We start from the raw sequence: 14654 nt of genomic DNA on the forward strand, positions 1-14654 counted from the left end.
GTATTCCCAGTCATGTGAAATCCATAGATTAGGGCCTAATTAATTAATTTAAATTGCCATATATAAACTGTAACATTTGTTGTTTATATTTTTGTTCAGTATAAGGTGCATTAAACGTGAGCACAGTGCCACTCGGGTCAGCTTGCTGACTTGCATATCATCTCAAATGCATCTCTAGAACACATTTGACGAGGAAGATGTTTCCATTGACAAGCAGTTTCTAATTTGTGTCATTGGTTATACTCCATCCCATTTTAAACACGGTCGAGCTGGAATGTTTGTTCAGAGACGGTCTCATATGCTACAGAGAGAACCTCATCTTTCTAATGGTCGACTAAGAGACAGTTCAGAGGTGATGAGAAGTCACATGAAGATCAGCTAAGTATGCTAGAATTTTATTGACGTTAACATTTAAGGGCATAAGACAATTAGAGCCTACACTGTAATTGTCTTATGCATCAGGAGTGTACACATTTACATAGGACGTGGCACAGACATGGGAAAAAGCAAAAGATAACAAATTCAGATTAAAATAAAACAATTATGATTAGTGACATTGAGAGTAAAGTGTTGGTGATTTATTTAGACTAAATGATCATGTTGGTGTCTGAGTAAAAGAGCTCAGACAGCTCTGTAGGTACAGTAGGAAAAGAGCTCAGACAGCTCTGTAGGTACAGTAGGAAAAGAGCTCAGACAGCTCTGTAGGTACAGTAGGAAAAGAGCTTAGACAGCTCTGTAGGTACAGTAGGAAAAGAGCTCAGACAGCTCTGTAGGTACAGTAAGAAAAGAGCTCAGACAGCTCTGTAGGTACAGTAGGAAAAGAGCTCAGACAGCTCTGTAGGTACAGTAGGAAAAGAGCTTAGACAGCTCTGTAGGTACAGTAGGAAAAGAGCTAAGACAGCTCTGTAGGTACAGTAAGAAAAGAGCTCAGACAGCTCTGTAGGTACAGTAGGAAAAGAGCTCAGACAGCTCTGTAGGTACAGTAGGAAAAGAGCTCAGACAGCCCTGTAGGTACAGTAGGAAAAGAGCTTAGACAGCTCTGTAGGTACAGTAGGAAAAGAGCTCAGACAGCTCTGTAGGTACAGTAAGAAAAGAGCTCAGACAGCTCTGTAGGTACAGTAGGAAAAGAGCTCAGACAGCTCTGTAGGTACAGTAGGAAAAGAGCTCAGACAGCTCTGTAGGTACAGTAGGAAAAGAGCTCAGGCAGCTCTGTAGGTACAGTAGGAAAAAGGGGGAATTCACCACATGGTTATTTGGTCCACATACCTTTGAGTGATTTCAGCTGAATCTCAGTTAATCAGGAAACCAATTTGCCTTAATTTTAAGTCCATTCACCTACTGGACAAAATGGCTAAAACTAAAATAAAACTGGGTCCTCAGCCTATGCCCACTAATCACTATGAACCATAATATGGTCATTGGTCTGTAAAAACAGTGTCCCTGACCGCATACTGCATATGAGACTCTCATAATGAATCTGTAGCACATCATATCCTTTGTGGGACAGTTGGGCTGGAGCAGAGGTGTGTCCATGGTATTTGGTCACCGTGTGGGGCCGGTGTAAGGGTCAGTCTGACCAGTCGTTGTCCTCCAGTTCGGAGTCGTCCTCTGAGTCGCTGTAGTCCACTGCGATGCGTCGGGACAGGATAGTGGCCACGTCGTTCCCCACAGGCTCCCGCTTGGCCTGCTGCTCCTGCTGCTCCTGCCCCTTCTTCAGCTGGATACCTGAGCAACACAAACCCACACAGACACATTCACACAGTCTAAACATGAACTTCTGTGCAAATACTTTGTATATATTTTTTTACCTCTGCTGTCTCCAGAAGAATGGTAAACATCTAAGTACAGCTAAACTTACCCATGCGAATAGCTGACAGAAGGTCACTTCGAGTACCAGTGACAGGCTGGGTGTCCTGTCGCTTCCAATCACCGAGTCCTGCCACTTGGGGGGGAGCGGGAGGGACTGGTGGTGGTGGAGGACCTGGGGGAGGTGGAATCATACGGGGTCCTGGGGGAGATAGGCTATTGTCCCCCAATGCTGAGTATCCAGTAAGGGGGGTGGGGGACACCATTGGAGAGCCAAATGCTGTCTGTGCAGATGGGATAAGAGGGGCTGGGGGAGGAGGAGGTGATGGTCCAGAACTGGCATAGTACTCCATTATACTGAGAAAAATAAGATTTTCAGTTTTAGAACTTCATTTGAGGTAACAATTAGTATAAACAAATCAGATTCACTGATCTATATTACAGATTTCTTATTGTTACAGTAACAATACCTGTAGTCTGCAGGTGGAAGCGTTATAGTGCCATTCATTCTCTCAGTGGAGTGATGCAGAGGGTTGGGGTGGTGTGGGCGGTTGAGAGTCCCGTCTCTGTAGCCGACTCCGATGCTGTGGTACTCATGCTCTACAGACTCATGGATGTCTGCAGGCTGGTAAGGGTGAGCCAGGGTGTGGTTGGATGTAGCATGGGGAAGGCCTGGAACAGTTGGGTAGTCTGGCAGATCATATCTAGACAACAAAAAGTCATAATTAACTCTTTACCCTGATAACATTTTACTATGCCATTTGGAAAACAAACTGAAGGAATCCTTTGCTCAGGAGAGATGAATATAGTCCTAATTAGGGGATGGAACCACTGACCTACTCTCCGGAGAGAGGGAGCCCTCAGACGACGCCCCCCGGTGGAGAGAGTGAGGGTGGCGATGGTCTGGGCGGAGCTCTTTGTCGAACGCCATCATGTTCCACTCGTGACGGCGGTTTCGGGCTTTACGAACCTTCTTCACCTCACGCTGAAGTGTGCCGTCAACACATCGCTTCTGCTCCTGAGAGAGAGAGAGAGAGAGAGAGAGAGAGAGAGAGAGAGAGAGGGGCAGAGAGAGAGAGGCAGAGAGAGAAAGACAGAGAGAGAGAGACAGAGAGAGAGAGGCAGAGAGAGAGGGGCAGAGAGAGAAAGACAGAGAGAGAGAAAGAAAGACAGAGAGAGACAGAGAGAGGCAGAGAGAGAAAGACAGAGAGAGAGGCAGAGAGAGAGAGGCAGAGAGAGAAAGACAGAGAGAAAGACAGAGAGAGAGAGACAGAGATATAGAGAGAGGGGCAGAGAGAGAAAGACAGAGAGAAAGAAAGACAGAGAGAGAAAGACAGAGAGAAAGAAAGACAGAGAGAGGCAGAGAGAGAAAGACAGAGAGAGAGGCAGAGAGAGAAAGACAGAGAGAGAGGCAGAGAGAGAAAGACAGAGAGAGAAAGACAGAGAGAGAGAGGCAGAGAGAGAAAGACAGAGAGAGAAAGACAGAGAGAGAAAGAGAAAGACAGAGAGAGAGAGGCAGAGAGAGAAAGACAGAGAGAGAGAGGCAGAGAGAGAAAGACAGAGAGAGAGAGGCAGAGAGAGAAAGACAGAGAGAGACAGAGAGAGAAAGACAGAGAGAGAGAGGCAGAGAGAGAGAGAGAGAGAGGGGCAGAGAGAGAGAGAGGTGAGGCAGAGAGAGGCAGAGAGAGAGACAGAGAGAGACAGAGACAGAGACAGAGAGAGAGAGGGGTCCTTTTGCAAATAGGTGTGGAGTTACAGGATATTGTATACACAAGTTGCTCAGAAAATTAGCTGTTCAGAAGCAGGCTTTTTAAAGTGCGATATTAAGAGGCTCTCACCCGTTGTCTTCTTCTCTCCTTCCTCTTGTCCTCCGTGTCCTGCAGCATCTTCTCTCTCCACAGGTCAAAGAAGTAGGACGGGTCTGTGTAGAACTTCATCCCATCAGTGTGGTCATCTCTGTGTCAAAAGAGAGACTAGTTAGCTATTCGTCACAACCTTGAGGTTAAAGCTTGTTTGGTGAATGTGATGCATCCACACAGTGAACCTGTAGGCAGAGAGGATGCTGAGAGGAGGAGGCTTGTCGCTGGTGTTGTACATCTCTGCCACAGGGTTGGACGTGCTGCTATTGGACACCACCTGCTGGTCCTGGACTGTGGAACTCTTAAATGCCTTCCTCATGTTGATGTCCTGCAGAGAGACTGGAGATCAAAACAGAGAATGTGAGATTGATAGAAAGATAAGCAATTAGAAGATACGGAGATAGAAAATAATAAATAGATTATGGGCCATGCAGAACCAGAGACAAGGAGGATAACTAATGAGTCGGTTATTCTCATTCAACATTAGAGATGTATTTTTTTTTTACCCTTATCCCCTGACCCCAACTGACCCTCTTCCACAGTGGAATCCAGCTGAGTGACCTTGACAGCCAAGTGGTCGATGCGGTCTTGGAGACCATTTGCACGCAGGTAAAAGGTGTTAGCCTCACTAAACAGCTCTCCAAAGACGTCCTCTGCATGTTTACCTGAGGACAGAGAGGAGTCATTAATACAGACTTTCACTGTGTCCAACTGGTCAGACAAGATGATTGGAGAAGTGCACTTCATACTACACAGAAAAGAGCAAAGAGATACAGTTGAAGTTGGAAGTTTACATACACTTAGGTTGGACTCATTACTCGTTTTTCAACCACTCCACAAATTTCTTGTTAACAAACTCTAGTTTTGGCAAGTTGGTTAGGACATCTACTTTGTGCATGACAAGTAATGTTTCCAAAAATTATTTACAGACAGATTATTTCACTTAATCACAATTCCAGTGGGTCAGATGTTTACATACACTAAGTTGACTGTGCCTTTAAACAGCTCGGAAAATTCCATAAAATTATGTCATTGCTTTAGAAGCTTCTGATAGGCTAATTTACCTCATTTGAGTCAATTGGAGGTGTACCTGTGGATGTATTTCAATGCCTACCTTCAAACTCACTGCCTCTTTGCTTGACATCATGGGGAAATCAACCAAGACCTCAGAAAAAAAAGTTGTAGACCTCTACAAGTCTGGTTCATTCTTGGGAGCAATTTCCAAACGCCTGAAAGTACCGCGTTCATCTGTACAAACAATAGTACTGTCATGACGTTGGCCTGGGGGTAGGTTTATGACAGTCATAAATACCTCTTCCCCCCTTTTTCCCTCTCTCTACCCTACTGATGTTACATTTGCAAAACCCTTGGTTAACATAGAGATTCTGGGAACATCAGAAGGTGGGGGGAAATTAACTATATTCTGGTAATCCGACCAATTGAACATATGCGGTGGTACTTAATGAATATGATGTCATTTCGGTTGTCATCTGAGACATTCTCATCAAGATGACAAACTCTACAGTGGAAAGTCTATACATCAGAGTTATCGGATTCACATGGAATTGTTGTTCAATTTAAATGTTTGAATATGAAATTATTCGTGATGGCATGAAATGTGATTTTAGCTTCTAAAATGTGAGATTTGGGTTTTCATAAGGTAGGGCTCTGCTCAATCAGTGGCCCGCCCCTGTGAAGGGACATGGGCTATAAAACTTTTCAAACACGCCCTCATCTCCCTTCCTATATAAAGCCTTGACGACAATATAACCTCCTGTTCCGAGGATGTGAGGACGATGGTCCGATGTCAGAATGGTTCAGATAATAACTACAGAACGAAGCCAACATTAGTGTGAGCTTTGGTTGCGAATGGTATGAACTTTGAACTCTTATTCACTACAAAAGTGATCACTCCTAGCCGTTGAGTTAGCAACAGCAGCTGCAAACGCAGGTTAGGAAGGAACAGACAGAGTATCCCACAACAACGATGTTACTACAACATATCCAATTTACCAGCAGAGACATTCTTCAAAGGACTCGGTTGGGCAACACGGCCTTCCATCTACCACCAACCTACCGAAGCGCAGCTCAGAGTAAATATTTATTGCATTTTCCTTTTCCAAATGGGCGGTAATTTAGAATGCATAAGATTCTGTATTTACGATAGCACAGCTTCGCCCTTTGTTCCTCAGTCTTCCCGCTCTTTCACTCAGCCCTTTTCTTTTGTGTAACAAGCTGTCATATCTGTTCCGCCCGCTAGGGACGTTTTCCTTTATGACATAATTTGTAATCAAGTTATGATTTAATTATGTGTATGTGTATTTCTGTGTGATTAGTTAGGTATTTAGTAAATAAATAAACCCAATTTTGTATTGCTGATTCAACTTGTTAGCCAGGGTTCGTGCAGATAACCAAGAATTTACAACTTTCAGATGAGACTGAATTAAGATGACGATTAATATTGACTGCTATTGATGTAAAATATTACTAGGTATTTAAGAGTTTATTCAGAAGATAACAGCTCTATAAATATTATTTTGTGGTGCCCCGACTCTAGTTAATTAAATTTACATGATTAGCTCAATCAGGTGATATTAATTACGAATAAATTATTTTATAGAATAGCATGTCATATCACTTAATCCGGCATAGCCAAAGACACGATAGTACGCTATTATAAACACTATGGGACCACGCAGCCATTATACCGCTCAGGAAGGAGTCGCTTTCTGTCTCCTAGAGGTGAACGTACTTTGGTGTGAAAAGTGAAAGTTAATCCCAGAAAAATAGCAAAGGACCTTGTGAAGATGCTGGAGGAAACAGGTACAAATGTATCCATATCCACAGTAAAACGAGTCCTATATCGACATAACCTGAAAGGCCGCTCAGCAAGGAAGAAGCCACTGCTCCAAAACAGCCATTAAAAAAGACAGACTATGGTTTGCAACTGCACATGGGGACAAAGATCGTACTTTTTGGAGAAATGTCCTCTGGTCTGATGAAACAAAAATAGAACTGTTTGGCCATAATGTCCATTGTTATGTTTGGAGGAAAAAAGGGGAAGGCTTGCAAGCCAAAGAACACTATCCCAACTATGAAGCACAGGGGTGGCATCATCATGTTGTGGGGGTGCTTTGCTGCAGGAGGGACTGGTGCACTTTGCAAAATAGATGGCTTCATGAGGAGGAAAATTAGGTGGATATATTGAAGCAACATCTCAAGACATCAGTCAGGAAGTTAAAGCTTGGTCGCAAATGGGTCTTCCAAATGAACAATGACCCCAAGCATACTTCCAAAGTTGTGGCAAAATGGCTTACAGACAACAAAGGCAAGGTATTGGAGTGGCCATCACAAAGCCCTGACCTCAAACCCATAGAAAATTTGTGGGCAAAACTGAAAAAGTGTGTGCGAGCAAAGAGGCCTACAAACCTGACTCAGTTACACCAGCTCTGTCAGGAGGAATGGGCCAAAATTCACCCAACTTATTGTGGGAAGTTCGTGGAAGGCCACCTGATACGTTTGACCCAAGTTAAACAATTTAAAGGCAATGCTACCAAATACTAATTGAGTGTATGTAAACTTCTGACCCACTGGGAATGTGATGAAAGAAATAAAAGCTGAAATAAATCATTCTCTCTACTATTATTCTGACATTTCACATTCTTAAAATAAAGTTGTGATCCTAACTGACCTAAGACAGGGAATTTTGTATGAGGATTAAATGTCAGGAATTGTGAAAAACTGAGTTTAAATGTATTTGGCTAAGGTGTATGTAAACTTCTGACTTCAACCGTAAGTTGAGGTAAAGTTGAACAGACAGGGGCAATTTAATGATGGAGATTTCCAGACAACCAACCAATTGATTGAGATTTGTCAAACAACGGTGAGACGAGCAAGTGATTGTGAAATCTGTCTCTCTCTCTCTCTGTCCCTGCCTCCTTTATTTGCTTCTGTGAAACTAAGCTCTACAGTAAGCTCTAATCTCCGGTGACTTCATACAATCCCACCCCACACAGACACACAGTAATATGGATATATTTGGGCCAGATGTCTCATCCTCAAATTCTCTCCATCCCTCCCCACACTACAACGGACACACACATCTGTCAATATCAACATGTATTTTACCATATCGATTCCAATCATTAAATGCAGTAAGTTAATTTATTTCCATAAATTGTTCAGTTTCCCAGTGTAACACAGGGATGAGGGTGTTTAGGTCACCATTCTGGGGCATAGATGCATACATCTGGTTAAAAGATAGGTGATTACTTATCGCACATAACGGGGTGGGGGGTGGGGTGACTGTGTGGAAGGTGTGTCTTACTTAGACTGCTGAGCTGACGTATGATGGCAGACAGACTGTTGTTGGTGACGCACTCCAGCTCACTGCCAATCCCCTTGGGCAGCGCCCCGCGGCAGAGGTGCCGGGGATCTATGCTCCTCTTGACCAGGGGCATCTCCTCACACCACACCACACGCCACCTGCTGGGACACATAGCCACTGACAATAACCTCCATGTTCCATTAGACACAGCCAGACAATTCAGACCAGATGGTGTGTGAGAGAGGCAGTCGAGTCAAACCTCTCCAGATTACATTACTAACCAAATCCCATCCATCTTTATGTAATACCATCAGAGCACATACAAGTTATCATGGAACAAACTACTCTTTACTTCATCCCAGAGCCTTTCATGTCATTCATGGAAAATTCCTTAGAGAGGCAATTAATTCTATTGGACCCTGAAACAGCCAATCAATACTTCTTTCCAGACCAATAACTGCAGTAAAATACATACATTTACACATAGCACTCCATCACAAGGGGGTCCCCCTGAGTGACTATAGGCTCAAACTATGCTTTTTGTAAACAAGTATCAACCGGTATCAAAACCCAGTCTGGGCTATTTCAATATTGTGCTATATAGTCAACTGAGCTAAAGCCTGTGTTACCACAGAGACACAGGTTTTATATTTCACTCAAGGCAAGCTTACTAATGCAACTGTTGAATAATTTGATGATTTGCTATTATAAATTATGATTTGGCTTATATAAGGGAAGTATATTTCAGCAATATGGCATGGGGGGGGTATATGGCCAATATTCCACAGCTAAAAGCTATTCTTAGCATGATGCAACACGTACAGCCTTTAGACGCGGTATATTGGTAATATATTACAAACCCCAGAGGTGCCTTATTGCTATTACTGGTTACCAACGTAATTAGAGCAGTAAAAATAAATATTTTGTCATACCCATGGTATAAAGTCTGATATCACAGCTGTCAGCCAATCCGCATTCAGGGCTTGAACAACCCAGTTAAAAAAATAATTGAGTCTTATTTGAAGTAAGGATTATGCTACAGTTAAAGTTAGGGGCCTTGCTGTGCAACATAGTATGAATGGTGACACATGCCATGCAAGACTGGGAGGAACCTAAGCAATGTTAAACTCACCATACAATTTTTTTTTTAAACACAGCGTCTTTTACACGTTGAACGAACGTGTGGAATAGACGTTGAATTGACGTCTGTGCCCTGTGGGCCTGATCATCAAGGCAACCTCGATCACACATTTATCAACAAACCATGAATCCAAAGCATCCTACAGATTTACCAATTACGCAAGCAAGAATAGCAAGGTAGTCCCAACCACATGCTCTGAGGTGATTAGAGGAGCCAATAAGTACAACAGTTTCAACTGGGCGAACAGCGCACCGTTTGTTTCAAACCACTTTAGAGTGATGCCTTATCTTGATTGTAACAATTAAGTGCCTGCAACTCCAGATGGACCGGTTTATTACCGAAGAACGGTGGTCTGTGACCCGTGAGTGACCGAGGGTTTTAAATAGCAGCACCCTAATTGTAATAGCCTACATATAATACACAAACAGACATAACAAAGGAGGGAAGATATAGATATATGATAAAGACTGGACGCTCACCAAATGTGTCCTTTTAGTATTCAGCTGCAGTCCACCGGTAGAGTTGCCATCCTGTCCCCGCATCTCACCAGGATTCTTTCTGTGAGGAGCAATCTCCCGCACAAATCAGCATCCAGGCTCAGAGATTTAATTAGCAGATTTAGTTGTGTCGTCCAATCAGGATCGCCAAAAGCATCCATCGTGACAACCATGGGCAGTTTGACAGCGCGACATGAGTGCGTTTTCGAGATGATGACGAGAATCCCTATTTTAGAACACAAGCTTACATTACATAAATTGCATTATTAGGACTTTGTGACTGGTTTAGCCCAGTTATTCTGAAATGTATAAATAAACACTCAAAAATGTGTCTTCGAAGATATGACCACTTTCGGATTGTCAATGAATTGTTTCAAAAGAGAATGGATTCAACCAGGGGGTGACCGTTTGACCCCACCTAACAGCGGGCATCCTACCACCACAACGGTCACGCCCCGTTGTCAAACGATCTATTTTCTTACTTTTAGGCCTATGAGTTTGTTTTTTGGCACATTCAAGCATTTTTGTCTGGCAGCTCTACAAATAGTTAATTTCAACTAGGCCTACATGAGAAAACAATAGTCACGATTAGTGAGTTTTGTGATTTTTGATGATGGAATTCCACAGTCAGATAACAATTTGTGATTACAAGGTAGATTTTTTATCTTTTAGATTGCATGATCAGTGTTATAGTCTATTAAACTCTTATCCTGCTACCAAATTGATATAACCAGTGCAATTCCATATTGCACACAGGTAAGTGATTACCTAAGGATGCCTTTCTCTGTCCCTGTTCGGTTTCTCCTTCTCTCTAGTCCAGCTGGATTCTGTGTATCAGAAGAACCATGGGGCCATAGCAGCGTTGGTCCCAGCCACTGGGGATGGGGGGGGACATGTACCCCCCTCAAATTCTGTTATTGCATTTTTGTCCCCCCCCCCCCCCCAATTATAAATTGCGCCCCTGCAGCCAGGTACAACCTTATGGTGATACAGCTATGACCAGAAGTTACTTTTTCATAGCAGGTTAGGAGAAGTTACGCAGAAGGTTAGGAGAATTAACGTAGCAGGTTAGGGGAATTCGGTTAAGGTTAGGGAAAGGGTTAGCGAAAATGATCTCCCAACCTGCTACGAAAAGTAACTTTCGGTTGTAGCTTTATCGAACTGGTGTGTTTTATAGAATCCCCTTTCAGATTAGCCCATCCAGACAGATGGTATCTGGACCGTGGAAGTGGGTTGGAGGTCTGGGAGCTTAAAGGCGCTGCATGGGCATTCTGACTTCTGCATAGGCTTTGCAGGGTTTACGGTGAAACGGCCTCTGCAGAAGTGAGGACATTCATACTTATTGTGCTTCGCGGAGCATTGCAGCGCTGTTGAGCAGAGCTGTTGTCAAGGAAGTGAGTACAGGACCTCCCGCCCTGACCTACCCATCAACCAATCATGTCAATGCGAAGCTATACGGAGCCCTCCGCATTGTTACAAAATTTGGGCGGCACACGACGATGCAGTAAGGAGCTCAATTTGGCCTCCGCATGCCTCTGGAGGCTCAGTAATTGCGTCACACCATCCATGCAGCACCTCCAACCACATTTTCAGATCAAGCATAAATTGACTCTAAAACACACAGTGATTATTGCTGCTGTGACGTTATTGGAGGTCTGTAGATCACTGTGCGCTAATGCATGATCTAATGCAAGGGAAGGGCCTTAATAAGAACTAAACGCCAGAGTAACATATTGGTGCTCCTGTAATTTCAGTTGCTCAACCCTATTAACAATAATACAGTATTTACCCTCAATGACAATGCCACTGTTTATCCCAATGTTTTCATACATCGCTATCACTGCTCCCATGTACACTCCCAGTCACGAATGCCTCTATTAGGCTATTCATGACACTGAGACCCCAGACACTATAACACGTATTCTCCATTTATCACTTAGTGTTTTTCTGTGATTATTATAGCTAGGCCTATACCACCATTACCCCCAAATTATCCTTCAGTTTCTCTTGTGGTAGTCAAGTTTGCTTCATTAGCAATGCCATGCAGCTTCCTGCTATGGGTAGCTTCCTGCTACTACTTATGTCTGACTATAGCTTGTTTCCTGCTGTGTTTATATATGCGTTGTGCATGTTATTTGTGAGCTATGCTAAGATTTTCCTATTCTAGGACAATAAACATGATTCTGATTCTGTCTGATTGCCTAGGCCTAAAATGGTCTCCATAATAAGATACTGCTGAAGATAGATGCTACAGATGGACACATGGAATTATGGATAAAAACGTTTCTTAAAATGGGAAGTAAAAATGTAAAAACGGTGTTATAACTTCAATTGTAAAAGAAGTTGGCACGAGATACAACTAGCCGCGCAAACATTCAGCACCATGGTCAGCAAAGCAATCAGTGCAAACTAAAACACAGGATTGGTCGCCACTTCAGCAGCATGGCGGTTGAACAGCGCCCCTCCTAGAAATGAGACGTTTCAACACACCTGTTGCGAGGCTGTGGCTGCAGAAAGGCCAGGGGCACAACTTTCACGGGGGACGGGGGGGGGGACATGTCCTCCCCACATTCTGAATTGCATTTTTGTCCCCCCTCACAGTTTTATAATTCGAATGTGATGCAAAACGAGGCAACGGTGTGCTTCCGGACCATGTGGACAGCTCCGAGCGATCGGGTAGGCTTCTTCGAGTGTTTATCCGACTGAATACATTTTTTTTATGTCCCCCCCCCCCCCACACACTTCTAAAACCAAAGTTGTGAAAGGCCTGATGATAAACTCTGAAGCCACCAGAGTAAATTCTGTTAATGTATAGAGATCGCATTGAGGAATGTTTTAGATAAAATTGTGGTTAATGATGGTGTCATGATATCATGATACAGTATCATGTCACCTAAATCATGGTGCTATGTCCAACTCTTCAACTTGTACATGTGTGAAATAGGACAAAATATAAGTCCCCGCCAAATTATTACTATTATTGTTATGTGACAGGGTTATGTGCGTAGTGTAGCTTTTGCATCAGTAATACATAACAGTAGGGCTAATATAACTATATTATGAACAACAACAAAAAAACATCAGAAAAAGTCCAGCAATTGAATGTGTAATTTGTAGAAATGAGTACAGAATATTTACAAAGAAACACTATACATTTTAAGGAATAATAAAATATGAATGATTGAATTATTGTTAACTGACCAATTGCAATTATTCTCCTAAACATTTTTATTAGTCTAAACTGGCTGCCACACATTTACATTCCATTTCCTGGGCTTATTAATATTTTGCTATTTGAATACCCAAATACTCCATAATGGAGTCTTTCAAAGTCACAGCCACAAATTATATGATCACTTCAGTGTGCCTGGGTTTAGTGCTGGTATAGCTGGATGGGGGGCAGGGAGATGGAAGATGACGGCTTTCCCCTTGTGAGGTATACAGAGTAGGCATTTGAGCCATATAAGGATGCATTATGGAATGATGAAGCATGGAGGGGTGAACCAGGCTGGAAAACACCATGGTGGGGTGCATGGTAAAAGGTTGGACCATGGAGGGTTGTGGGCTGGTGGGAGTTTCCTGCCTCTTTAAGGTTTGGTGGACACGTGTGGATCCAGTTGGACAGGCTTGGCTGGGATTGGGAGGGTAGAGAGATGAGGTGGAACCACAGGACGTCCCTGTACTCACAGTCATGGGTACAGCCTCCTGCTGCTGCTCTCCACTCCCACCCTGGGGCCCAGCAGCACCGTCTGGGCTTTGGGAGATCTCCTGTTTACGACTCAGACAGACACCCATGGCCACCATGGAGCCCAGAAAGATAAAGGCCAGAAAAACAGAGCCCACGATCACAAAGGGGACATAGACAGGTACTACAGAGTGAAAAGAAAACACAAAAATAAAGAGGGCAGGGGAGAAGTGGATGGATTGATTGAGTGGAAAGGAAAGAAAGACATTTTAAGGATGACCTTAAAAAGCTGGAGATGTGTTCATATTCCAAGAAGAGTATTAAACTGTGCAACACATGAAACACACAAAAAAACGGTTCATTGAAAGATCCTTGGCAGCAGATCAAGTCTTAACATGATGCTCGTGATGTGAGGAGTAGTCTAACTGCATGTTGAAGAATAGAATAAATGCTTAGACATGAGGCCACACTTTAAGGCACATTTGGTGGGTTGGATTCAAGCACACACTGCATTAGGCTTTCTCATTCCTCAATAACATTTATAAGGAATCTCACTGTGTGTGTTATCAATGAATAGGTAGTTATGCCTAAAAAGGCATTACATAGCCAGCACATTGAGCCTTAATGAAAAATAATAATTGACCAAGTATTTGTTCCTATTTCAGTAGCCAAAGATACAATTTACCTGCACTCTTGGCATCTTTCTCGTCATCAGACGTGCCAGGCTGTAGAACTTGCTCGTGGTTGTTGCAGTTACCCTGATCCAGTCTTGCTCCTATGAGCGCGCAACAGTAGCGCAGCTCACACGTTCCACAACAGATCGCAGCTTCTCTTTGATCGTGGCCCTCCGGACAATGGAAACCCCCTCGCCAGTTAGATTGCGCGTCCTTCCAACCATGGCAATATTCACCATTCGTCCTCTGTTGTGTCATGCCCACTTGGAAAATCAGACTGATAAAAGCCCCAACAGCAAAACGCACGGTCCTCATCCCGTTCCAACTGAAGAGACGAATCCCGTATTGGTATTTTTTGTTATTACAAAAGAATAACCTGGAAATAAATCCTAAAAAGATTATAAATAACATATAACACATGTGGCTCAATCACCACCCTTTCTGCAATAGGCTAGGATCAATGTCACATAGGCTAGGCCTATATCCCATGACAACTAGGCTATTTAAACTGATCAAAAGTTATGACCGCAGCGCTTGTTCCTATTTCGAAAGCGCAACTAGACATATCTAGAATAGGCTAATAAAATCATACAGGGAGCTATAGGTACGCTATGTAAAATGAACGCACAGGCTTACCATTGGATTCACGCCATGTGATGCATCAT

At 43.2% G+C, this 14654-nt stretch overlaps 2 protein-coding genes across 5 annotated transcripts; both read right to left on the reverse strand.

Moving 5' to 3' along the window:
• Window positions 1-379: 379 nt before the first annotated feature.
• On the reverse strand, window positions 380-9794 carry LOC109874442 (wiskott-Aldrich syndrome protein family member 3). 4 transcript variants are annotated; one of them, XM_031808690.1, is made up of 9 exons: window positions 9613-9794; window positions 7993-8150; window positions 4172-4330; window positions 3851-4004; window positions 3645-3762; window positions 2643-2824; window positions 2277-2510; window positions 1859-2163; window positions 380-1725 (listed from the first exon to the last, which is right to left on the reverse strand). In XM_031808690.1, the coding sequence occupies exons 2-9, from the start codon at window positions 8123-8125 to the stop codon at window positions 1568-1570; spliced, it is 1443 nt and encodes a 480-aa protein (XP_031664550.1). In that variant the 5' UTR covers window positions 8126-8150; window positions 9613-9794; the 3' UTR covers window positions 380-1567. The 4 variants fall into 4 exon arrangements, with proteins under 4 accessions (XP_031664550.1, XP_031664549.1, XP_020321933.1 ...); XM_031808689.1 differs by having other exon boundaries at window positions 7993-8153; XM_020466344.2 differs by having other exon boundaries at window positions 4196-4330; window positions 9613-9788.
• Window positions 9795-12763: 2969 nt separating this feature from the next.
• Window positions 12764-14434, reverse strand: LOC116358303 (protein shisa-2-like). Its single transcript, XM_031809540.1, has 2 exons — window positions 14001-14434; window positions 12764-13499 (listed from the first exon to the last, which is right to left on the reverse strand). The coding sequence occupies exons 1-2, from the start codon at window positions 14407-14409 to the stop codon at window positions 12976-12978; spliced, it is 933 nt and encodes a 310-aa protein (XP_031665400.1). The 5' UTR covers window positions 14410-14434; the 3' UTR covers window positions 12764-12975.
• Between the last annotated feature and the right edge of the window lie 220 nt (window positions 14435-14654).

Source organism: Oncorhynchus kisutch, linkage group LG29 (assembly GCF_002021735.2).
Source record: "Oncorhynchus kisutch isolate 150728-3 linkage group LG29, Okis_V2, whole genome shotgun sequence".
In the NCBI taxonomy this organism is placed as follows: Eukaryota; Metazoa; Chordata; class Actinopteri; order Salmoniformes; family Salmonidae; genus Oncorhynchus; species Oncorhynchus kisutch.

Coding starts and splice junctions, on each gene's coding strand:
- LOC109874442 (XM_031808690.1), bottom strand. CDS start 8,125: ATGCCCCTGGTCAAGAGGAGCATAGATCCCCGGCACCTCTGCCGCGGG. Junction 2,825..3,644: donor AGGAGAGAAGAAGACAACGG/GTGAGAGCCTCT, acceptor TCTCTCTCTCAG/GAGCAGAAGCGATGTGTTGA. Junction 2,511..2,642: donor TCCCTCTCTCCGGAGAGTAG/GTCAGTGGTTCC, acceptor TTTGTTGTCTAG/ATATGATCTGCCAGACTACC.
- LOC116358303 (XM_031809540.1), bottom strand. CDS start 14,409: ATGTGTTATATGTTATTTATAATCTTTTTAGGATTTATTTCCAGGTTA. Junction 13,500..14,000: donor GAAAGATGCCAAGAGTGCAG/GTAAATTGTATC, acceptor TTCACTCTGTAG/TACCTGTCTATGTCCCCTTT.